Below are 26,154 nucleotides of genomic sequence, written 5' to 3' on the forward strand. Positions count from 1 at the left end.
GTAGAACTTCTCGGTATCTCTTGCAAATGCTTCAGAAGGGTCCCCGAACAACATTAAAATACCCTTCAACGATCTCGCGGGGATGTTTTGATTGCTATTCCACGTTGTATCTCTTTTGTTCCTGGTGATCTTTCCGTGTTGAAGCACGTGACAAAACAAAATGGCTAAACTTCCTGTATACTGGTTACGAATTTGTCTGGCTAATTCAGGATCTGTTATCATATCATACTTCAATGAGATATTGTCAATAGAATATGTAGCAACTTCAGTAGCTTTGATTACTCTGCCGTAGTCATTAAAATAGAGTTCGTATTCTAACCTATCGCCTAGGGATGCTTGATAGAAGGGCATGTGACTATCTAGTAATTCAAAGTCGAGCGGAATATAGAATCGGTTACCTAATGCATCAGCAACAGCCTTATCTTCTACATCAGTAGAAGCAACCACACTCAGTCTCAATGTGTTCTGATTACAAATACCTTAGTACTGTAAGTTTTCCCGTTCTTTAACCGTTCTCCAGAGATCCATGTAACAAAAGTAGACATCGCTGTCGTCAATACTCAAAACTTCATCACCGCTAATTTTAATCGTGATTTTCTTAACAATCGCACAACCTATGTTCTGAACGAGCTCTCTGGATATTGATCTTATGAATTCTCGTACTCGTAAGCCCCTAGCCTTGTCTATGATAGCTGAACATTATGGTGGCATGAACATTGTTCGTAATGAATTAGGTTTTGTAGACTACTCACAAGAAAAACTTTCTGCGAAGACTACTAAGGTTCTTCAGACTTTGCGTACTGAACTCGGTGCCATAGATAAAGATAATTTGGAAGAAAGCTCGAAGCTGGCTTCAGACGGATTCGGAGAAATCTTGGATACCTACTACAATAATTCCACGTTACAGGTATCAAATTCAGAGTTCAGTATTAGGGAATTACGAGTCCTTGACAAGGCAATGCAAACATCGTGGGGAGAACTCATCAATAATATAGGCAAGCTATCTGAACTCAACAAGCACATAGCTTATGAGAAAACAAAACTTGAGCAGGTGGGTGATGAATTCAGTAGCCGCCGCGTTGCTAAAAGATTGCGTAACTTAATAGATGAAAGATCGGCCCGCCCTGAAGCTGCTTCGAGTAATAGAAAGGCACTTCGTTCACAAATCAGTCGAATTCGAGAAACTATCGATCAAGTCCTCAACGATGATACTACACTGGCCGATAAAATTGAAACATTGTTCAGAGAACAGGGGATAACCATTGCCAGTATTTTAACCTCATTGGGATTTATTATATCGACTTTGACTCTTGCGTTAACCGGTGGAGGTGGACCACCAACACCACCACCAAGGCCAAATGGTGTAAAAGAGGGGATAAAAAAGCATTTAAAAGTATTAGAAGAAGCGCTGGGCACTATGCCGCATCTGCACTATGGAGTATTGTTTCCTGACTCTTGAATTTATTAGCTAAAACCACCACTTGGCTTAGTCAAAACTTGTGGGCACTGATCATAGCAATTGCCGGGCTGTTGTACTTATCCATGAAAGACTATTTAACCAAATCATGAGTAAACCAGCCGCGACTCCACCTACTATAAGCGCTGTTTTTTCATCGATATGTTGTTGATTTTTAGCGGCTATATGTGGTTGCACTTGTGGTTGTGGTGCGTCAGTAGATGACTGCGAAACATGTGGTGACTGTGGCTTGACTATTCCTGTTTCGCCTGTGTTTGTTTGCGTAATTAATTCGGTGTTAATATCTGAATTTATACTTGGTTTTTGTTGATGTTTTTACCTGGAAGCAACCACAGTTTTATTATTATAGCCGATCACTTGACCGATCTTAAGTTCCATATTACTTGGAGACATGTATAGTCCTGCCCCATAAGTGTTGTCTACTTTGGATTGAGGGTACTGTAATACATCTTCTAGAAGATGGTATGTCAACTGGTGAATTAATAGCATCCTCTACGTTTGCGACAAACTGATTTTGTGCATCAAGCGCCGTCCCGGAACCGATAATTCCCGTTCGTGTTTGCGATTGTGCACCAAGAATTGCCCATACATAAGTTCTTATTGATTCATTAACTCTTACAAGTCCTGGGTTAGTAAATTTATTTTCTGTTTTATCATTAAGAAGTTCATTCCAAGCATTTCCAGGTGGTTGCACAAACTTTGTAACAATATAAGGCAAACCTGTCTTAAAACTCATAATATCTCCTCTCCAATCGTTACTCGAAAGTTCCCAGCCGTGATACCAGTTATGCATTTTTAAATAAAGATCATGCATTCTTACATAAAGTTTGTTTGCCTGTAACAATCTAAATAGATTGAATGTTTTTTTGTGAAGTTGTTTAAAGTAAATCATCACTTTCTTCTTTAACAGTTATTTGTCCATTGTACGGAACACCTAGACCATGGTTAAGTCCTTTAATACGCCAATCTTTACTCGTAGAAATATGAAAATCCTGACAAATACGCTCATACGCGAACCTATTGTACGGATTATTTGAGGAATTCCATCCTCGATCCTGCGGTAATGGGGCACTAATTTCTTTAAGAATAAGTCTAATCTGATAGTACATGTGAAATGATAAAACAGACTTACTTAGTTCAAATCCTGGGGCATAAAGAGATACACCACATCCTGTTGTGGCACACCATATGGCAAAGTTTAACTGATTCTGCCAAAATTGCATCGGATTGTGGAACCAATCATGCACCATTTTATCGCTAGTTGCTGTGACCCTGTATTTTTCAAAGATATCAGGGAATTTAACAAAAAACTTAGCACCAGAGGCACTTACTAAAATTGACTGATTCGTAATGTTAGTTGATTTCATATTTTAGTTATGATATAGTATCTTTGTATATTTAATATGTATGTTACACTCCCGGGAATAACAAATGGCCAATCTATTCAACTGCTTCATACTATCGATAACTCGGCTGGGCAACTTGAAGTCGCTCTATGCGATGTAACGTATAACCCACGGTGGAACAATATAAGTGCTGCAAGAATAAATAATATATTAATACTAGGTATAGAATGGCATACTATACCTGATTGGTATTACAGCGTATGCTCACTCAATGATGAAATTTTTAAGCCTTTGGGAGCTAGTCTCACACAAAATGAGTCGCATGGGGTGCTGATTTTAAGCGCTGGAGAAAAGCATGTAAGGCTTTTCCCGAAACATATCAGCTACACTTGGATTTTTTAGGAAAGAAGTAATAATACAACCCAACAAAACATTGCATGGATTTAAATTACCCGATTTAGTTCCCTATAAAGTGTTGTGCATCCATCTTGATCAGATCAGTACAATGGATAATATTCAACTCGAAAATCCTTCAACTCTGCTAAGAGCTATTCCAGTTAAAGATGAGAAATACAAAAGATGTGGTAGAACGGAATCTTTTTCATCATTACAATATGAAAAGTTAAAGGGGGGTATTATTTCAGACCTAAAATTTCTGTATTAGATGTAAAACATCAACCTGTACATACAGGATACTTGAGTGTAACACTCCATATTATAAATAATGGTTGATTCATCAGGCCCTGGAACGCATAACCTTAGACAATGTAATACAATTACTCTTTCCGATCTTGGAGACACAGTAGGATTCGATAAACCCGGTACCGATGGTAAGTTATACGCTTTACATTTACAAGATAATGTATACAAGCGGAAAGAAGTTGTATTCACAGCTAATCTAGAAGATTTAAGTGATGTCGACACTAGTATACTCAATAAAAACACTCCATACAATCTTACTCGCAATGATGATAATAAATGGACTATGGTCGTAGCAAAAATCGAGTGGCTACTGAATATCATCATTGCCCCACCATCTGTGATGACGGGTAAAGGACATCATTTAACTAAGATAATGAATAGTGGGTTTGTACTCAGGGCTTATATCCCATCAAAACGAAAAAGTGTGTTAGTCGCTCCCCTGCCAGAAAACCCAGGTTATATGTTATTGAGTCATCCAGCATTAAAAAATGTCAGTTTAGATTTGGTTACTGAATTTGATGATATAAAACAAAACTTGAATGCTATATCTGATCTTTCTACAATTATTATTGAAGTCTTGTTTGGGGATGCACCAGAAGATGCCTTCGAAATATTACCAGGTCTATCAATTAAATGGCTCAAGAAACACGAGCGTCAATGGGAGTATCACCCGTTGCAACCCTTGAGGGGGTCCAAGTTAATAAAAGTGAAAGCATTTCTCTTACTAAGATATGTATGCTGTATAATATACATTTAATAAGGTTGACGTATACTCTCAAAACATTTAAGCAAGACCAATTAAAGACTATTGTATGATATAATAATATACATTATGGATTTATATCCGGTGCTCGATGAAGCATCTGAAAAGATGGATACTGTTGATGGATTTTGATTACATCAAATAAGCGACATAAAACATCGAATAGAGAAGGAGAGGTTGTTGAAACTTGGATTGTATAAAAAGTATCGCAGAGCTGTGAATGCTCTCGACGGAGTTGACACTGCCCTTGTAACAACTGGCATGGGACTCGGTGTAGCTGGTGTTGGTTTATTATCAACTATTATCGCCGTGCCTATCGTACTTGGTATGGGAGTAGCGTCCGGAGTCTCAGGACTGTCAGGAATAGCAATAAAACTTATTTCTCGTAAGTTGCAAAAGAAATCATAAACATGATAATATTCGGACACTCGCCAAATCAAAGTTGAACAGCAATGAGGATCATATTTCAACAGAACTGGCTGATTGTAAGATACCCAAGGATGAGTTTCGTTTAGTGTTGTCAGAACTCACCAACGTAATGAAGCAGGAGATTCGATCCAATTCTCGTAAGACCAGTGGTATTAGCTAAGACCAGAAAAAAAGTTCATAGAACAGGGGAGACAACAAGCGCGTCAATCATTCCGTGCCAAAACCAAAGAACTGGTTGGAGATTAAAAATAGATTGTTGGATGACACTTAAAAGAATGCTTACATAAGTCTATAATAATGTCAACAAAAACATTTATGCTCCAGGACAAAATTATAATATGGCGAGAATTACCACAGGGTATATATTATATCAATGAAGTCAAACCAACCAAATACGGTCATCAATTTGTTCTTTCCAATCGAAAAAGAGTATATAGTCCGGTCTTCTAGTAAAATGAATGAAGAACTTAGTAAAAATGTTGAATATCACTTTGTTCAAAATAATGGTATGCATATGAGTAAAAATAATAGAGAATATTTTCATTACAATTTAGTTTAGTCTCATGACGATCGTTGAATCACATCATCATTTTTGCATAAAAAATTCCCTCTGTAGTAGCAGTATAGGTATATAAATCTGGCTCCAGTGGAAGTGGTCCAGAACCATCATTACTTATACTACTTAGACTCATATTGACATCAATACACCCATGTAAGGATAGTATCGGATTTCAAAGTATGATTGTCACATATAGAAACTATATGTTTATGATTTTTCTGTTTGTAACTTATAATAATGGTCACATGAGACACTTGTTGTCATGATATTTGCTGGGCAGTTTCAGCTGTTAGATGGAAGGGAATAATTTGCTGATGACGTGAGAGGATCAGTTAGCTTGAGTAAACAGTATGTACCTGAGTTTACTACACGTCTAGAGGTTCAAGCTCCAGCATTCTTACACAACACACCCTTCTGACTTCCCCAACACACGTGCTGATATGTATGGGCGGCTATTCGGTAAAAAAAATTTAAGTTGAAATAAAGGACAAAACTTTGCAATAATAGTCAAATGTTAACAAAAGACGTCATATGAAAAAAAGAACAATGTTAACAAAAATACGCTGTGCACATGAAAGGACAGTAAACTGCTAAAGGACGTTGACAATAAAGAACGCCATTGTGCACCTCGGCATGCAGTTGTCATATACATACCGCAGTGAACCGATTAAACTCGGAATGTTTTACAAATTGCAGCGCTATCTGGCCCTCTTTATTGTCAATGTCCTTGTGTGATTTAGTGTCCTTTTGTGTGCACTGATGTTCTCAAGTACACATTGTTTCATATGACATCTTTTCATAACATTTGACTATTACATTGCGTACTTTTGACCTTTATTTCAACTTTGTATTTTTTAACAGACATCTGTTTGTTTTGTATTTTGACCTTTATTAGTAACATTTAATACTTTATTTGTTACCTTTGACTATTATTGCATACATTTGTCCTTTATTTCAACTTTATTTTTTGACCGAATGGCCGCACATATATACATGCACCCCTCAACACCACCAATATACTGGCTACATGCACCCCTCAACACCATTCAAACACTGAGTCCATGCCCCCCTCAACATTACCCCTCATACCCTAAGTCCATCCACCCCTCAACACCACCCATACACTGGCTACATGCACCCCTCAACACCACCCATACACTGGCTACATGCATCCCTCAACACCACCCATATACTGGCTACATGCATCCCTCAACACCACCCATATACTGGCTACATGCACCCCTCAACACCACCATATACTGGCTACATGCACCCCTCAACACCACCCATATACTGGCTACATGCACCCCTCAACACCACCCATATACTGGCTACATGCATCCCTCAACACCACCCATATACTGGCTACATGCACCCTTCAACACCACCCATATACTGGCTACATGCATCCCTCAACACCACCCATATACAGGCTACATGCACCCCTCAACACCACCCATATACTGGCTACATGCACCCCTCAACACCACCCATATACTGGCTACTTGCACCCTTCAACACCAGCCATATACTGGCTACATGCACCCCTGAACACCACCCATATACTGGCTACATGCACCCCTCAACACCACCCATATACTGGCTACATGCACCCTTCAACACCACCCATATACTGGCTACATGCACCCTTCAACACCACCCATATACTGGCTACATGCACCCCCCAATACCACCCATATACTGGCTATATGCACCCCTCAACACCACCCATATACTGGCTACATGCATCCCTCAACACCACCCATATACTGGCTACATGCACCCTTCAACATCACCCATATACTGGCTACATGCACCCCTCAACACCACCGATATACTGGCTACATGCACCCCTCAACACCACCCATATACTGGCTACATTCACCCCTCAACACCACCCATATACTGGCTACATGCACCCCTCAACACCACCCATATACTGGCTACATGCACCCTTCAACACCACCCATATACTGGCTACATGCACCCCTCAACATCACCCATATACTGACTACATGCACCCCTGAACACCACCAATATACTGGCTACATGCACCCCTGAACACCACCCATATACTGAATCCATCCACCCCTCATAACCACCCATACACTGAGTCCATCCACCCCTCATAACCACCCATACACTGAGTCCATCCACCCCTCAACACCACCCATATAATGGCTACATGCACCCCTCAACACCATCCATACACTGAGTCCATCCACCCCTCAACAGACACTGACAAAGGGCCACTAATACTCTTACACCAGCAGTAACTATTTTGAAAAAGAAAGAATTTTTTTATATATTGTCCTATGTCAGTACTACGCTATTAGAGGTCAATCTTTCGCTGCATATTTATTTGAATATCGAGGGTCATGATCTATCACAATTGCAGTACTTGCATACTATCTTTACCCATCAACTGAAACGTTTTTGGTATGATGGAAACAAAATGATTTTTTGTAGATATTGATTTTAGTAATTTACTACACACTGAGGCTTCTTCATCCTTGACCAGTAGAGATTATATGATGAAGTGTTCTCTGTCAGATAAAACCTGCACTTACTTGGAAACAATAATGGTCTAATCTAACTTACAAATATTTACATTCCTGTCAGGGTTTTTTTAATTTGTAGACATGAACATAGTAGGTTACATACCAGTGACTTACATATGACTTAGTACTGTGTAATGATCAATAACTTAATGGAATGGCTTTGTACTTGTCACCATGTTGACTTCATGGAGACATGAGGAGACTGGTCAATAGCAATGTTAGATATTGGTCAGAAATAACACTGAAAGTCAAGTGAGTTAATGTCATGGGCTGTTTGTCCAGCATCCATCTTCTCAGAAACCACTGGACCAATCACACATGCATGTTCCCACAATGATGACACCCCTTTCTTCCAGAGGTTCAAATACAATGTTCATTCTAGCCACAATGGCAGCTATATTGAAAAACTTACTCATGGTTTTTACTCAGCCTTATGTGGTTCATACTTAGTTAGTAGTGGAACCCAAGATATATGTTCGGGTTTTTTACAGTATTCTTACTTTTGACCTTTTTTCACCATTGCATTTTGACCCTGCTCCTAATTTTTTCGCAAAATGACTGAGGAAGATGAAGTTTGGCATTCATGCTTCTCTATCTGACCACATCATGTAGTGTTCAAATCAACAGATTGGAGTGTCAGGTTTTAGGCATCCATATATCCAGAAAAGATTTCAATATCAATGCTGACAGTAACTTTATATAAGTATTTGTCTTTGTTTATATTTTAGTCTGTTAACTACATGTCCAGATGAGCTACAGTGCCCTTAGCATTGTTTTCTATTTTCTGCTGTAAATTAGCTATCTTTGGTAATTGTATGAAGAGTATGTCTACAACATCTAAATTGTCTATATTGAAATTAACATGAACTAATGAAACAAATGTGTCCAATGAGTATGTGTACAGTACTCATGGCATTGCGTGATGGTGCCCTGGACAAAGTATCAGCTGGGCAGCAGTAGCAATGGCCAAGTGGTATTTATTCATGGAGCAACTACAAAAAGAAGCTGAAGAATGACTGGTACATTCCTTGGATAATTGCTGTGGCATGTATCACCTGACTGAAAGCATGTCCAGCTTCATCAGTGCCAGCAGCAGCAGCATGGATGGAGCCAGTGGAGCCATGACGCTGTGTGAAGCACCTCGCCAGTATGTTGACATGTTCAAGGTCATGTGACAGTCCTGGCATCGTCCTTGTACACTTACTGTTCTGCTTTATTCCAGGACAAAAACAAGCAGCCTAGGTTACCCTTAGAAGCGGTGAATATTTTCTGCACCATTCTTTTGCATGTGCCCTTTCTTTTCCATGTGATTAATCTCATTACTTTCACTTGGGAGAGAGAAAACTGGACAGATGTAATTGATTTCTTGTTTTGGTGTTGATTGTCTTAAGACTTATTGGTATATGAAAACATGGCTAAACATTACACTTCTGAAACATATTTCACCGATGTTGAGAAAAATTGAGTTTATTTTAGATTCGAAAAAAAACCAGTTTATGTTTTTTCCTTCTCTATTACTAACAATTTCTCCTAACTCTGCTAGCTTCTAGAACAAGGCTCCTCTTTGCTTGATGTTAAACAGTGGTACATACATACAATAGGAACAGAGTGTGTACCATGCATGAAAGGAGGTGGTGAAGGTGTTTTCAATCACAGAATCGGATCACTTAGAGAAAGACTGTACCCAGTATTGTCCTTTCACACAGTGGAATTTAGTTTATTGTATTGCTACTGTGGGTTACCACAATAATAGCCATAGATGGTTACACCCAGATCGGTTGAATATCTAGAATTAAGTTGATTCTATAAGCTTGAGTGCATTTCACTGCTATCTGTTGAATAGGTGTAGCCAGCCAGTGCTGATCTGTCAACCAATATTTTCTTATTATTAACAATATATTTGACCGACTGGACTAACATCATCTCATTGTGTTGAAAGTAGCGGGTGACCTCGGCTAGATGAACACTACCAAGCTAACTGTCTGTTGTTTCCCGATGAACCTCAGCTTGCTGTGTGATTACGTTATTAACTAACTACTTAAGGGGAATTCCTCAATGTCTAAAAATAGGGATGGTATCATCATACCACAATTTCTTTTAGATTGTACACATTCCACCAAAACTAATGCCATAATCTAAGTTTTCAAATATATAATGATTCTGAATGCTCTACTTTCTGAAAGAAATCAGTAAGATCCACACCTTCATGTACTGCATAGGGAAGTCCTATACTGCCGCCTCAAGGGGTAATCATCGTCATCAGCAACTGATCTATCCTTAGTATGGCTCAATGCACACGCAAAGTTCACAGAATGTTCATATTAATCCAATTTCAGCATCAATTTCTTTCCAATTCTATCTTTACTGGTTAGAACTTCTACTTCCAATGAATGACATTGCCGTAACTGCCAGTTTATGACTCTTGTAAATCCAAGGAACTTTACTCCTAATGGAATCTTTCAGATGCATGATGTCACAACAAATGCAACTCTCTGCGTTAATATCATATAAATCTACAGCCATACAAATATCGAGTATTGTTGTTTGTCAATTGCCTCAGAATAATCTAATAATCCTAACCTATGAGACATGTTTTGCTGTATATTATGCTTCTCAACTAGCACCTCTGATCACATTAGCTGTTTGTCTCAGGTAATTCAGATAGGGGTCAAATTTGATCAGTCAACTAGGAATGCACACATGACCTGATCTCCATGTATTCAACAAATCCACAATGATGAATCAACATAATATCAGTTAATCCTTTTACCACTAGTTGTAACACATGTACATATTAAGTTGGTGTACTTCAGCTGCTGTAGTACCACTTCATACATGTAGTATACGTGTTTGTGGAGACACTTCACATTCTGAGCTGGGTGTACTTCAGCTGCTGTATTCCACTTCATACATGTAGTATACATGTTTGTGGAGGCACTTCACATTCAGAGCTGGATGTACTTCAGCTGCTGTATTCCGCTTCATACATGTAGTATACGTGTTTGTGGAGGCACTTCACATTCAGATCTGAATGTTCTTAGCTGCTGTAGTACCACTTCATACATGTAGTATACGTGTTTGTGGAGACACTTCACATTCAGAGCTGGGTGTATTTCAGCTGGAGTAGTACCACTTCATACATGTAGTATACGTGTTTGTGGAGGCACTTCACATTCAGAGCTGGATGTACTTCAGCTGCTGTAGTACCACTTCATACATGTAGTATACATGTTTGTGGAGGCACTTCACATTCAGAGCTGGATGTACTTCAGCTGCTGTATTCCGCTTCATACATGTAGTATACGTGTTTGTGGAGGCACTTCACATTCAGAGCTGGGTGTACTTCAGCTGTTGTATTCAACTTTATACATGAAGTATACGTGTTTGTGGAGGCACTTCACATTCAGAGCTGGATGTACTTCAGCTGCTGTAGTACCACTTCATACATGTAGTATACATGTTTGTGGAGGCACTTCACATTCAGAGCTGGATGTACTTCAGCTGCTGTATTCCGCTTCATACATGTAGTATACGTGTTTGTGGAGGCACTTCACATTCAGAGCTGGATGTACTTCAGCTGCTGTATTCCGCTTCATACATGTAGTATACGTGTTTGTGGAGACACTTCACATTCAGAGCTGGGTGTACTTCAGCTGTTGTATTCAACTTTATACATGAAGTATACGTGTTTGTGGAGGCACTTCACATTCAGAGCTGGATGTACTTCAGCTGCTGTAGTACCACTTCATACATGTAGTATACATGTTTGTGGAGGCACTTCACATTCAGAGCTGGATGTACTTCAGCTGCTGTATTCCGCTTCATACATGTAGTATACGTGTTTGTGGAGGCACTTCACATTCAGAGCTGGATGTACTTCAGCTGCTGTAGTACCACTTCATACATGTAGTATACATGTTTGTGGAGGCACTTCACATTCAGATCTGAATGTTCTTAGCTGCTGTAGTACCACTTCATACATGTAGTATACGTGTTTGTGGAGACACTTCACATTCAGAGCTGGGTGTATTTCAGCTGGAGTAGTACCACTTCATACATGTAGTATACGTGTTTGTGGAGGCACTTCACATTCAGAGCTGGATGTACTTCAGCTGCTGTAGTACCACTTCATACATGTAGTATACATGTTTGTGGAGGCACTTCACATTCAGAGCTGGATGTACTTCAGCTGCTGTATTCCGCTTCATACATGTAGTATACGTGTTTGTGGAGGCACTTCACATTCAGAGCTGGATGTACTTCAGCTGCTGTAGTACCACTTCATACATGTAGTATACATGTTTGTGGAGGCACTTCACATTCAGATCTGAATGTTCTTAGCTGCTGTAGTACCACTTCATACATGTAGTATACGTGTTTGTGGAGACACTTCACATTCAGAGCTGGGTGTACTTCAGCTGGAGTAGTACCACTTCATACATGTAGTATACGTGTTTGTGGAGGCACTTCACATTCAGAGCTGGATGTACTTCAGCTGCTGTAGTACCACTTCATACATGTAGTATACATGTTTGTGGAGGCACTTCACATTCAGATCTGAATGTTCTTAGCTGCTGTAGTACCACTTCATACGTGTAGTATACATGTTTGTGGAGACACTTCACATTCAGAGCTGGGTGTATTTCAGCTGGAGTAGTACCACTTCATACATGTAGTATACGTGTTTGTGGAGACACTTCACATTCAGAGCTGGGTGTACTTCAGCTGTTGTATTCAACTTTATACATGAAGTATACGTGTTTGTGGAGGCACTTCACATTCAGAGCTGGATGTACTTCAGCTGTTGTAGTACCACTTCATACATGTAGTATACATGTTTGTGGAGGCACTTCACATTCAGATCTGAATGTACTTCAGCTGCTGTAGTACCACTTCATACATGTAGTATACATGTTTGTGGAGACACTTCACATTCAGAGCTTGGTGTATTTCAGCTGGAGTAGTACCACTTCATACATGTATTATATGTGTTTGTGGAGACACTTCACATTCAGAGCTGGATGTACTTCAGCTGCTGTAGTACCACTTCATACATGTAGTATATGTGTTTGTGGAGGCACTTCACATTCAGAGCTGGATGTACTTCAGCTGTTGTAGTACCACTTCATACATGTAGTATATGTGTTTGTGGAGACACTTCACATTCAGATCTGGATGTACTTCAGCTGCTGTAGTACCACTTCATACATGTAGTATACTTGTTTGTGGAGGCACTTCACGTTCAGATCTGAATGTACTTCAGCTGCTGTAGTACCGCTTCACACATGTAGTATACATGTTTGTGGAGGCACTTCACATTCAGATCTGAATGTACTTCAGCTGCTGTAGTACCGCTTCATACATAAACATGTTTGTGGAAAACAAGATAGACATATGCTAAAAAAGTACAAGAATTTCTGGAGTTGTTTAGGTTAATGAATGAGTCTTCTGGTGATAATGGTGTGTGCTTATGTCAGTGTAGATGTGGACATAACAAGTAGTAAATCATGCAAATATATTCTTAATCTCATTGTTATTTTTAAAAAAAAACTTTTAGAAGAATGAAAATAGTCTTACTATATAACAAGAGCAACATTAAGAAATTGGAAATTTGGTTTATCATCTAAATCTGAATTGTTTCTGTGAACTTCATATTATCATGTAGCTCCAAACACAAATACACATAAGTATTTCCTAGTAATCAGGAAAAAGCATCATTCATGATGAAATCTAATTCAGATTGATTGAATCCAGACACTTGATTACAAAGTTTGCAGAACAAACTTTCCTACTATTACTTTCCTAAGTACAACTGTTTCATTAAGAGTAACATGTCAGTTTAGAATAGAACTGTGCTAGAATTGCTCGTACCACAATAGTGCACACATAGCTACATAGACTCTACTCTGTACATTTGAAGACTGAAACATGCAAAATGACCATGACAGAGTATATAGAGGTTATCACACGAGTGTGTTGGGCGATGGTAAATATCCTGCATTAGGAATAAACATTGTATTTAGCAGGCCTTGGCGAGCTAAATACATAGTGCCTATTCCTAATACAGGATATTTACCATCACCAAACACACAAGCGTGATAACCTCTTTATCATATAATGTCATTCTTTAATTCTGTGAAAATCGCTTTCCCTCTCTCACAAACTTTACGTAAACATTGCGAGTTTTCCTTGAATGCGTGCATTAATATTTATTACGTCACAGGGTAAGTGATGTGTCAGTCGGACAGTGACAGTAGCCAATATAGTTCCAACTGAAATCTGTTTCTTATACAGTGGCGAAGCAACATATACGCAAAACAACAATTGTTTTTCACTTGCATTTCGCGGCAATCCATCGGTCTCCCCGCTAGAGTAACTGCCCTTTGTCACAGGGAAGCTACTCTAACACTTGTCTGAGACATCACGGACACATTCAGATGTTGTTAACAGTCGGCCTGTCCTGTCATAATGTTAAGAAGTGCAATCAGATGTACACACAGCGACAAAACAAAACAAGGTAACAATTGAAACATATTTCGTCCAAATCCAACTATTTTAATTTGTGAAAAAGGTTTCAAGCCGCAGAGGTCTACAAGCACAGATATGGTTACTGATCCCTCTTGGCTAGGCCTAGTGCCCTCGGAAAAAGTTTTCGAAATTTATGTCTCCAAAGTTGCCAAAACTTATAAAATGCCTTAGCTACGTCACAGTTCGACACTGATTTTCAGTATATAAGACTGTTCTTTTGATAATGATAGCAATTATCCCTGTAGTTTATCCAGATTCCCGATGGTTAATTCTGACTCGATCACCGAATGACAAGGACCACGCCATGTTTGTTTATAAACAGTGAAAGTAGTCCCTACTTGACCTTTGATATTTGCATCTCTATCCGCATATGACCCCAACGGATATCGTTTTTATCCGTTGGCTTTATCCTGCCGAGAAACCTACCCATTGTATGATAAACATGATTATCACTGCAAGGAGGAGCTCGTTTCACTAGAAGTATATATAGTCTTGGAGACAGGACCCAATGTTTATGTTCTGCTAAGAGTAGAATGATACTTTTATCCTCATCACCCATGAAGATCCAAGTTAGAACTGGTCTTCATTCATTGATGCCCTTTACATCAGTTTCACTGTGATAAGTTGTATGAAAATATTACCAATGAAGAGGTATCTCCCCTTCATACCATCATTGATACGTCATGAGCCTCACATAGAAAGACTTGACCAAAACACATTACAGTGATTTAGTTTTCAACCTAATCCCCTTCCTCATTGATCCACTTTTGCCAAAGATGTGTGAAGGATCTTATCCCAGTTTAGTAAAAGTCCTTCGATTGGATGTCTGAAAAGTTCTCCACAGCTGCTATGATGTCTTTGTTTGTGTCAAAATGGGTTCCGGCTAGAGCTTTCTTCATATTTAAGAACAGATAAAAGTCTGACAGAGCCTGATCAGGAATAAGGTGGGTGCTGAAGGAGTTTTAATGCACACATTTGTGGATGATATCCAATGACGGACTTGTGCACGTCTCTTAGTCTTAATTTCATCCCATAATTGCCTCCGATGTGCAGCATGATATGCTCCGTTTGTTGTTTGGCCTTTAGGAAATAGTCCACTATGATGACACCCTTGGCATCCCAGGACACAGAGGCCACAACCTTTCCATATGATGGGTCAGTCTTTGCATTCTTTGGTGGTGGCGATGTCAAATGCTTCCATTGCTTTGATTGGTATTTGGGTTCAGGCTGGAAGAGGTGAACCCTGATTTCATCCATTGCAAGAACTTTTTCTGGCCACTTCAGAGCTAGATTATCAAAAGATGTGTTTTGCCTGGTGCATTTTTTATTATATGTCAGAAGCTTTGGAACCCAACGAGCTGATACTTTCTTTGTTGCCAAAGTTTGTGTGATAATGGAATGTACTCTTTCCTGGGAAATGCCTACTGAGCTAGCAATATGTTCAGTCATTAGCATGTAGGTCATATCCATGTCGTGGAGTCTGTGACGTGACAGGCCTTCCAGGACAGGGCTCATCTTCAAGGCTCTCCCTGCCATGCTTCAACCCTGCTGCCCCCCTCTTTATTCCCTAGGTTGTACTCTACCACCATCAATGTTTGTCGGTGTTAAGCCTATTTTTCTTCAAGTACTTGATCATCGATGGCATATTCCTCAAGTTTGAACATTTTCCAAAAGTCAAAGATCTCAGATTATTTTACTGACTTGTCTAAGCGAAATAATTTGATCAAGTTTGTATGATTATATACATCTATGACATCATGTAGTGTCAACAACAAAATATTTCGCTATTAAGCAATCCCTTCTATGTGAGTTCAGAACTTATTAATCAACACTTGTAGAACAATGTTTTCTGAAAGCCTCTAAAATCAGACTCACACATTTGACCCTTGCCTTTGTATATATTTAGTGTTTATATGTCTCAAACATGGAGTCTAAGTCTGGTTCGTATGAGCATATCGGATAACTTTCGTACAGATTTGTACAGATTTTCCTCATTTCTTAAATTATGAATAACCTGTGTAAAAAAGTGAAGACATATGAGTGATATGTGTCACTTGCCTTCTAACCGCACTTACTGATGTGTTACTTGAAGGTTTAAGAGTAGCTCTTTTTTCAATGAATTATCTAAGCTGTCTTCATGATGGCCAAATCCTTTGGTACATACCTCGCAATGGGAACATATTGGCCAAATCCTTTGTTACATACTTCGCAGTGGGAACATATTGGCCAAATCCTTTGGTACATACTTCGCAGTGGGAACATATTGGCCAAATCCTTTGGTACATACCTCGCAGTGGGACAAGTGGCAATGAAAACAGTTACAGGATCCTGTGGTGCGAGTAGTGACTAGCGACTAGTGACTCATGATTGCATGTCAACTAGATCCTGTGGTGTGACTAGTGACTAGCGACTAGTGACTCCTGATTGCATGTCAACTAGATCCTGTAGTGTGACTAGTGACTAGCGACTAGTGACTCATGATTGCATGTCAACTGGATCCTGTGGTGCGACTAGTGACTAGCGACTAGCGACTCATGATTGCATGTCAACTGGATCCTGTGGTGCGACTAATGACTAGTGACTAGTGACTCATGATTGCATGTCAACTGGATCCTGTGGTGCAAGTAGTGACTAGTGACTAGTGACTCATGATTGCATGTCAACTGGATCCTGTGGTGTGACTAGTGACTCATGATTGCATGTCAACTGGATCCTGTGGTGCGACTAGTGACTAGTGACTAGTGACTCATGATTGCATGTCAACTGGATCCTGTGGTGCGACTAGTGACTAGCGACTCATGATTGCATGTCAACTGGATCCTGTGGTGCGACTAGTGACTAGCGACTAGCGACTCATGATTGCATGTCAACTGGATCCTGTGGTGCCACTAGTGACTAGCGACTCATGATTGCATGTCAACTGGATCCTGTTGTGTGACTAGTGACTAGTGACTCATGATTGCATGTCAACTGGATCCTGTGGTGTGACTAGTGACTAGTGACTCATGATTGCATGTCAACTGGATCCTGTGGTGCGACTAGTGACTAGCGACTAGTGACTCATGATTGCATGTCAACTGGATCCTGTGGTGCGACTAGTGACTAGCGACTAGTGACTCATGATTGCATGTCAACTGGATCCTGTGGTGCGACTAGTGACTAGCGACTCATGATTGCATGTCAACTGGATCCTGTGGTTCGACTAGTGACTAACGACTAGTGACTCATGATTGCATGTCAACTGGATCCTGTGGTGTGACTAGTGACTAGCGACTAGCGACTCATGACTGCATGTCAACTGGATCTACTCTTACTCAGTTTTTTACTTGAGGGTGACTTGAAGATTTGTTCATGTGCTTGATGAAGGTACAATAACATCTGTAACACACCCTTGCACTGAAGCCAAAGAGAAGACGAAATCCATTTGTCAACAAGACTTAACAATGCTCGAAACATTTATCTGTCAATTTTATGATCATGTCGACCAAATAAACATTAACCCTCCATGTTTGATGTCCATGTTTACCTCCATGTTTATTATGTCACATTACATATGTATCAGTGGTAGAATTAACAGACCTTGCTGCCAATTACATAGTACGATGTAGAAAGGATACGTCTTCAGTTTGCAGATCTGTCATTCAATGTGTTCACATACCACTGACTAGGTGATATGTATCATGTGTTATACCATAATGTCCATGAATTTATCAGTCAACATTTCTTTAATTTACATGAATCTATTCAAAGGTCTGAAACATTCTCCAGTCTCCATGAATGATTATTTTTGGCCTAGTCAATGCAATACTAGATACTGTAAATCATGAAATTAATGCATCTCCAAAACAATGCGACCGCTGACCCCCAGCCATAAATGCGACTCAATATGAATGCGACACCCCCCTCCTCTCAAGCATCAATGGATTTATATATAAAGAAAATGTCTTCTGACAGGTTTACAGGAGAATACCTTGTCACCGTCAACTTCTAAGTAATGCCTATCAAACAATTTACGGAGAATCCTCACCTTAATCCAACCTTACATTAATCCAGTCACACACCAAATAGCAACGCTTATTAGCGCTGAGTAGTGTACTTCCGCTAAAAACAATACATAGTGTTTTCCTAAGAACAACAGATACTTTTTGTGTTTATTCTGTTGACTGGCATTAAGGAAATTCAAAGGAAGAAAGAGCGGAGAAAGCATGTGTCAACAAACTTGAAAGCACACCTCATGTCGCCTTTCTGCGATACAGTGTTCCCTCGTTATTGCGCCCTTCAAAATTGATCGGTAGATCGCACAACTCAACGTTATTAACAGCAGTCACGGTCAGATTACCGCTATTGACGCCTTGAAACGAACTTTAGTTGCAGGAGAATGGATACAAATATCATAAATGCCATACCCCATGACTCGCTAAAAGTCATATTAGAGGCAGTTTGACTATTAAATGTCAACATAACCTTTTCGCAATCAAAATACATGTAGCACGGGAAGTCCATACGATGACTGGTCAGAATCGTTCCATACGTCAAAAAATATCCTGCATACAATCTGTACCAAAGTGCTATGCTTGTGGTTCTTATAATTTTAAGTATATATGGTGGAAGCTGCAACTAAAATAACACGATATTGGAATATATTATTCCTGATAAAATAATATTTTTTCCGACCATTGCATCAAAACTCTTTAAAGTGGTATCCCTGGGTATGTTTTAACTGTATCACCGGTAGATTGGGAGGAAACATGTGCACAGCTGATTGCTTTTTTCGTCTTAGTTTACGAGAAAATACACACAGTAATCTTATGTCTGGTGATGTTTTATATCAAATTTCATACTTTTATTGACCAAGTTTGTTATAGATCTACCTGCTTATTCACCTGAAAGGATACGATGTGTTGTTTTTTTAAAGTGCATGTAAATACTTGATAAATCTTTTTTTACACTATGAATCATAGATAACTCCTATTCTAATCATTTTGGAAACTCAGAAACGTGCAACGTAGATCGTGTTAGGTAGGCAGAGCATGTACATGTATACTGTTTCGTTGGTCATCTACCACCTACGACTCAACCTTCATTAAACTGCTGATCATCTATAACGCTCATCAATTATTTGGACTCCGAAGGTAGCGTTGTAGCGAGGGATCACTGTACCTGAATTTCAGATTGTCATCTTCCTGAGAATACACCATTTACAGGTATGAAGCAGTGTTTAAACAGTTGAGTAGATTAGGATGTAGGACATTATATATTTGTGCTATATCCATTTACAATGTACGACAACCGTTCAATAGATCAAGGGTCCAATGAGCGTGATGCACCCGACTACTTTCGCAACTTCAAAGTTGATTTAACGTAAAAGGATAAGTGTGGTGAAATGAAGTCAGTTTAAACTATCTGGACAGATATCAAAACTTACTTGGGATGATCAGGTTGTGCCATCAGTGTCCTCTTCGAAGCGTATTTTTTGGCACTGTTTCGGGAGTTGTTTGTTCACAACCAGGTCACTAAAAGTGAATATTTTCGATACAAATCATTCGAAAACTCCGTAGAAGTGTGCCTGATTTCTGATTATGTGGCCGAAAATATCCCAATGGTGAACAATAACATTCCCTATCTCAAGCGTAAAACGCTGAATAGATCATGGTTGTCTTTTCTTATTCCGGTGGTGACCTTGCCCTTCATTCGAAGGTGTCACTGACATGCAAGCAGACTTGAGCGTGTTGATTTTCACGTCTTCAGTAAAGGGTGGTACAGTAAACATGAATGTCTTTGGCGAACACTCTGATTTCCCTCTTCCAAAATGGTACGGACATGATATAAATTCAGCTGATAGATCAAGGAAGCCAAACTATTTTGAATGCACAGAGGGGACCCCGGCAGTGCGAGTAACTGACTGTTGGTCCGATGTACAAAGCGCAGCGCTAATGTGACTTTTAAAATTTTCTTATAGGTGTCCTGCGTACTAACAACATGGCCCTTGAGTTCTCATAAGTTGAAGAAATTCTTCTAAAAGGATCTTGAGCGTTGGTGCTGTTATGTTTGCAAACACAACTGCAGGCGCATGTTGTTAATGTGTATGCATAGGAATGTCAACAATGCCCATATTTGGGCACATATCAATATTCATGCACAACCAGATTGTGCAACCTGTTTCAGTTGGTCTGTCAATGAACAAAAGTTATGTATATACACTTACATACATATTTAACATGGGTAATAACTAAAATACCACACTCATGAGTGTAGTATTTTCTATGCACTAACTAATTTGTACTATGTCACATGACATAAGGGACTTATTCTCTCAAACGGAAATGCTCATGCAGCCTGTTTTCTTCGTGGTGGGGTATAAGGGATTAATTCTCCCGCTAAGAAATTTATTTCCCTCCCAGACGTGATACATAGTATTTTATCAAGATCACGTGAACCAATCAGATCTCAACATTCTGACATGGAGGTATGATAATGTGTTATGCAGAGGAAGATACATGGTGACTTACATCTGTGGGTTACATGTCAGCATCCAAGATGGTTGCACCCCAGCATCCAGTCTTGTTTGGCCATTTCACCTCTGCAAGGTATGTGCCTTTAAGGGTTTGGTTATTGTGAGGTTAGTTTGGATAACTCACTCTATTAGCTTATGTTTATCATATGACAGGGAGTTGGGATTGATTTCCTCTTGCAGCATCAAGTCCTGAGACAATAACGAATGTGAGAGTGGATGGCTACTATGTTTTCCTGGATGCATGACACCAGCAGCATTGTTGTCACTCTGATGGTTCAGTGCATGTTGCATCACTGTCACACACCTAATGCTCTTGCAATAACCATACTTATCATCACTGTCACACCTTGTGACATGTATATTGTCTGAGGGTCTGTTTGGGATGATGTCAGCATAACGTTGTCGTCATGTCAGTGTCTGGGGTCCATGTAAAGCCATATTGGGGACCATGAACTTCAGGGATAGTTTCAACACAGAGATCACCACTATGTTCAATCTTGGTAGCATTAAATCCATGACAGAGGTTCTTGGTGCCATGTGAGGAACAACTTCCCTGCAGCTGATGTGGAAGGTGATTTGTTGATGTGCTCTCTGTTACAGGGTATATTTTCTCAAGTCTTTGATCTCCAAGCTAGTGACTTTGACAATGATGACACCTATAACAGAGAGGGGTGAGTGTTGACAGAGTGTACTCAAGATCAGGTCAAGAATGAAATCCAGGAACACTGTAAATCTTAAAATGAGTGAGTCACCAAGTTAAATTGAGTGCTATTGGCCTAAAATATGTCCTGATATTAATTAAACCAGTCCTCTTTTGAAATTTAGGAACAGTATGTTATAATTCATTGATATAGTATGAAGGAATGATGTGATTGAATAACAGCATCAAATAGGTCATGTCAACTTACAAATGTTGGTACTTTTCTTTAGCTTGATGTTTGGAAAGTAAATGAGCACTGTTGTATGTTCATTAAGCATCACCAGTGTGCAACAACAAATGTGCAGTTTTATTATGAAATGTTGACATGTATATAGTTTCCCTTCTGACTAAAAATTACCATTGAATGGAGTTGTTTTACTTTTTCTGTAAGCTATCCGTATATGCAACTAGTTAAAATAAGTACATGCAGGTGGCCCACTGTAGAACCATGGCAATTATATAAGGGTAACTCTATTTTTCAGGTTATCAAGTTACAGTGGCCCACTCATTTTTGACAACATACGGGCAGTTTAATGATAATTCTATCCATTTTAGCTATAATATTTATCATGGACAAACCTGAAACTTCTGTTAATGAGAGCTACAGGAAGTCAAAGTATGCAGCTAGCCCACTGTTTGAAATTGTTTCAGTCCACAGGAGCCAAGGTTCCCTATCAATATAGGAATTACTGGATATGTGGCAGCAACTGGGGAGGTAAGTTTTCTCTAAGCTGCTAGATACATGTTCCTTATGTTATGTGTGTATCATGGTACAACATTTATAACTTAGTATAAATGTTGTACCATAAATGTTGTACCATGATAACTGTCCCAGTATTGCATGTTCCATGAGGCAAAGAAACATCCCTTATAATGCTGGTTATGAACAATATATATGGTTATGAATAATATTAATATTCCCTAAAATGGTAAGTGTGTGGACTCACTATAAGATGAATGAACTACACATGAGGTAAGTATGAACTCCACATGCAGACAGTGACCATGTATGGAGGCGAGGGGGTGTTGTAGCAGACAGTGACCATGTATGGAGGTGAGGGGGTGTTGTAGCAGACAGTGACCATGTATGGAGGCGAGGGGGTGTTGTAGCAGACAGTGACCATGTATGGAGGCGAGGGGGTGTTGTAGCAGACAGTGACCATGTATGGAGGCGAGGGGGTGTTGTTGTAGCAGACAGTGACCATGTATGGAGGCGAGGGGGTGTTGTAGCAGACAGTGACCATGTATGGAGGTGAGGGGGTGTTGTAGCAGACAGTGACCATGTATGGAGGCGAGGGGGTGTTGTTGTAGCAGACAGTGACCATGTATGGAGGCGAGGGGGTGTTGTGGCAGACAGTGACCATGTATGGAGGCGAGGGGGTGTTGTTGTAGCAGACAGTGACCATGTATGGAGGCGAGGGGGTGTTGTAGCAGACAGTGACCATGTATGGAGGCGAGGGGGTGTTGTAGCAGACAGTGACCATGTATGGAGGCGAGGGGGTGTTGTAGCAGACAGTGACCATGTACGGAGGCGAGGGGGTGTTGTTGTAGCAGACAGTGACCATGTATGGAGGCGAGGGGGTGTTGTAGCAGACAGTGACCATGTATGGAGGTGAGGGGGTGTTGTAGCAGACAGTGACCATGTATGGAGGCGAGGGGGTGTTGTTGTAGCAGACAGTGACCATGTATGGAGGCGAGGGGGTGTTGTGGCAGACAGTGACCATGTATGGAGGCGAGGGGGTGTTGTAGCAGACAGTGACCATGTATGGAGGCGAGGGGGTGTTGTTGTAGCAGACAGTGACCATGTATGGTGGTGAGGGGGTGTTGTTGTAGCAGACAGTGACCATGTATGGAGGCGAGGGGGTGTTGTAGCCAGGGGTCCGGAAACCGTCATATGCGCCAGACATGTCTGATTGGGAATCTCAAATGTCTAATTTAAAATATTGCTTACCGGACATTTAAATTTTTCTGTCCGGACATTTTAAAAAGTTAGTCCGGACATTCTTAAATTTTGACCGGACATGATCAACAGTTAGGACTGAGCAGTTTCTGTCTGCAGTTGTAACACAATGAAGATTATCTACACTGACAAGCTTTGTTTGTTTTGATTGCTGTAAATACATCGTACCTACATGATAATCACTGTAATAGGCAATAAACTGAGTTGACACTGATTAATCGAGGATTAATTACTGCGAACATCTTGTGAATTTGAGTGAAAGGTATTTACAACTGTACATAAATACCTTGCATCATCGATGTACCTCATTATCCTCACAATGCTACGATACGTAACCTCAGACAAGAAGCGAAAGCGTGACGACAGCCAGTCGACCGATGCAGATCAGTCGAGCGGATCTGCCAAACCCTCAAAGTCTGGACGATCATTTTGTAAGTCATGGCTAACGACTTTCACTTGGTTGACATACAATGAGGATTTGCAGATTTTATTGTTTTCAGTAGCTAGTCGTATATTGAATCTTGATTGACCGCCATTTTGCTTTCTGTGACGATCGATATTAATTTTTTTTATGGTCAAATAAGTACAGATGAAAAAAGTATACAAATAACTATTGCTATCAACGATATTTTAGTATTTGTGATTATATTATCTGTCTTGTTTTTAAATAATCTTTAGTTTAAAAAAATCTTTTCCCGTGAGGTCACGTGATAACCAAATATGGGATAATAGTCTCGATCCAAATGTTACAACGCGTACACTTGAGCAGACTCATGAATATAACTCATGAATATTAATTAGACCGTTTACTATGTTAACAGATCGTTATTATAACAGAAACAAACATATGTTTTCCATGTATATCTAAAATTATATTATTTTTTATTAATTGTCTGGTGAATTAAACAATTTAAATTGAAACAATTCATAATTCATCATATTATGAATACGTAACAACTTGTAATGTGTGTGAAAAGTCGTACTAAAATACGCTATTTGAAGGGGGCGTGGCCTAAATGCAAATGTCCGATTGGGATTTTAAATTTTCCGGACCCCTGGTTGTAGCAGATAGTGACCATGTATGGAGGCGAGGGGGTGTTGTTGTAGCAGACAGTGACCATGTATGGAGGTGAGGGGGTGTTGTAGCAGACAGTGACCATGTATGGTGGCGAGGGGGTATTGTTATAGGAGACAGTGACCATGTATGGTGGTGAGGGGGTATTGTTAGAGGAGACAGTGACCATATATGGAGGTGAGGGAGTATTGTTATAGGCGACAGTGACCATATATGGAGGTGAGGGGTTATTGTTATAGGAGACAGTGACCATATATGGAGGTGAGGGGTTGTTGTAGCAGACAGTGACCATGTATGGAGGCAAGGGGTGTTGTTATAGGAGACAGTGACCATATATGGAGGTGAGGGAGTAGTTATAGGAGGAGACTGACCATGTATGTTGGTGAGGGGGTATTGTTATAGGAGAAAGTGACCATATATGGAGGTGAGGGGGTATTGTTATAGGCGACAGTGACCATATATGGAGGTGAGGGGTTATTGTTATAGGGGACAGTGACCATATATGGAGGTGAGGGGGTGTTGTAGCAGACAGTGACCATGTATGGTGGTGAGGGGGTATTGTTATAGGAGACAGTGACCATGTATGGTGGTGAGTGGGTATTGTTATAGGAGACAGTGACCATATATGGAGGTGAGGGGTTATTGTTATAGGAGACAGTGACCATATATGGAGGTGAGGGGTTATTGTTATAGGAGACAGTGACCATGTATGGAGGCAAGGGGGTGTTGTTGTAGCAGACAGTGACCATGTATGGAGGTGAGGGGGTGTTGTAGCAGACAGTGACCATGTATGGAGGTGAGGGGGTGTTGCTGTAGCAGACAGTGACCATGTATGGAGGCAAGGGGTGTTGTTATAGGAGACAGTGACCATATATGGAGGTGAGGGGGTATTGTTATAGGAGACAGTGACCATATATGGAGGTGAGGGGATGTTATTGTGACTTCATGGTTGAGTACTTACGGAGTGGTAAAATGGTGATATATATATTTTAGCTGAAATAATGAAAAATAAACACTATGTATAGACCAAACACAGAGAAATGCAAAAGCAAGAAGAAAAATATGTTGGTAGGAAGCTGTAATGATTTTCATTTCCTTACAGCCTCTGAATATTCCTGATGCATACTCAGATGACAAGTTTGATCTGTCAGTAAGTATATCCCATCACAGAATGTCATGACTCTGACATATAGTAAAGCCTAGTGATATTCCGATGGTATGACTCTGACATATAGTAAAGCCTAGTGATATTCCGATGGTATGACTCTGGCATATAGTAAAGCCTAGTGATATTCCGATGGTATGACTCTGGCATATAGTAAAGCCTAGTGATATTCCGATGGTATGACTCTGGCATATAGTAAAGCCTAGTGATATTCCGATGGTATGACTCTGGCATATAGTAAAGCCTAGTGATATTCCGATGGCATGACTCTGGCATATAGTAAAGCCTAGTGATATTCCGATGGCATGACTCTGGCATATAGTAAAGCCTAGTGATATTCCGATGGCATGACTCTGGCATATAGTAAAGCCTAGT

At 40.0% G+C, this 26,154-nt stretch overlaps 1 protein-coding gene across 2 annotated transcripts in view; it reads left to right on the top strand.

Moving 5' to 3' along the window:
• The window catches only part of LOC139468129 (dual 3',5'-cyclic-AMP and -GMP phosphodiesterase 11-like), a 154,654-nt gene that overhangs the window by 102,105 nt on the left and 26,395 nt on the right, over positions 1 to 26,154 (top strand). Inside the window, exons 5-8 of one of the 2 annotated variants that reach the window (XM_071249890.1) lie at positions 9,060 to 9,095; positions 21,480 to 21,550; positions 22,231 to 22,294; positions 25,717 to 25,764. In XM_071249890.1, the coding sequence (XP_071105991.1) occupies positions 9,060 to 9,095; positions 21,480 to 21,550; positions 22,231 to 22,294; positions 25,717 to 25,764 (219 nt within the window). The remainder of the gene's footprint in view (positions 1 to 9,059; positions 9,096 to 21,479; positions 21,551 to 22,230; positions 22,295 to 25,716; positions 25,765 to 26,154) is intronic. The other variant, XM_071249891.1, reaches the window with a different exon arrangement.

Source organism: Haliotis cracherodii, unplaced genomic scaffold, assembly GCF_022045235.1.
Source record: "Haliotis cracherodii isolate W230 unplaced genomic scaffold, xgHalCrac1.p SCAF_2, whole genome shotgun sequence".
Lineage (NCBI taxonomy): Eukaryota > Metazoa > Mollusca > Gastropoda > Lepetellida > Haliotidae > Haliotis > Haliotis cracherodii.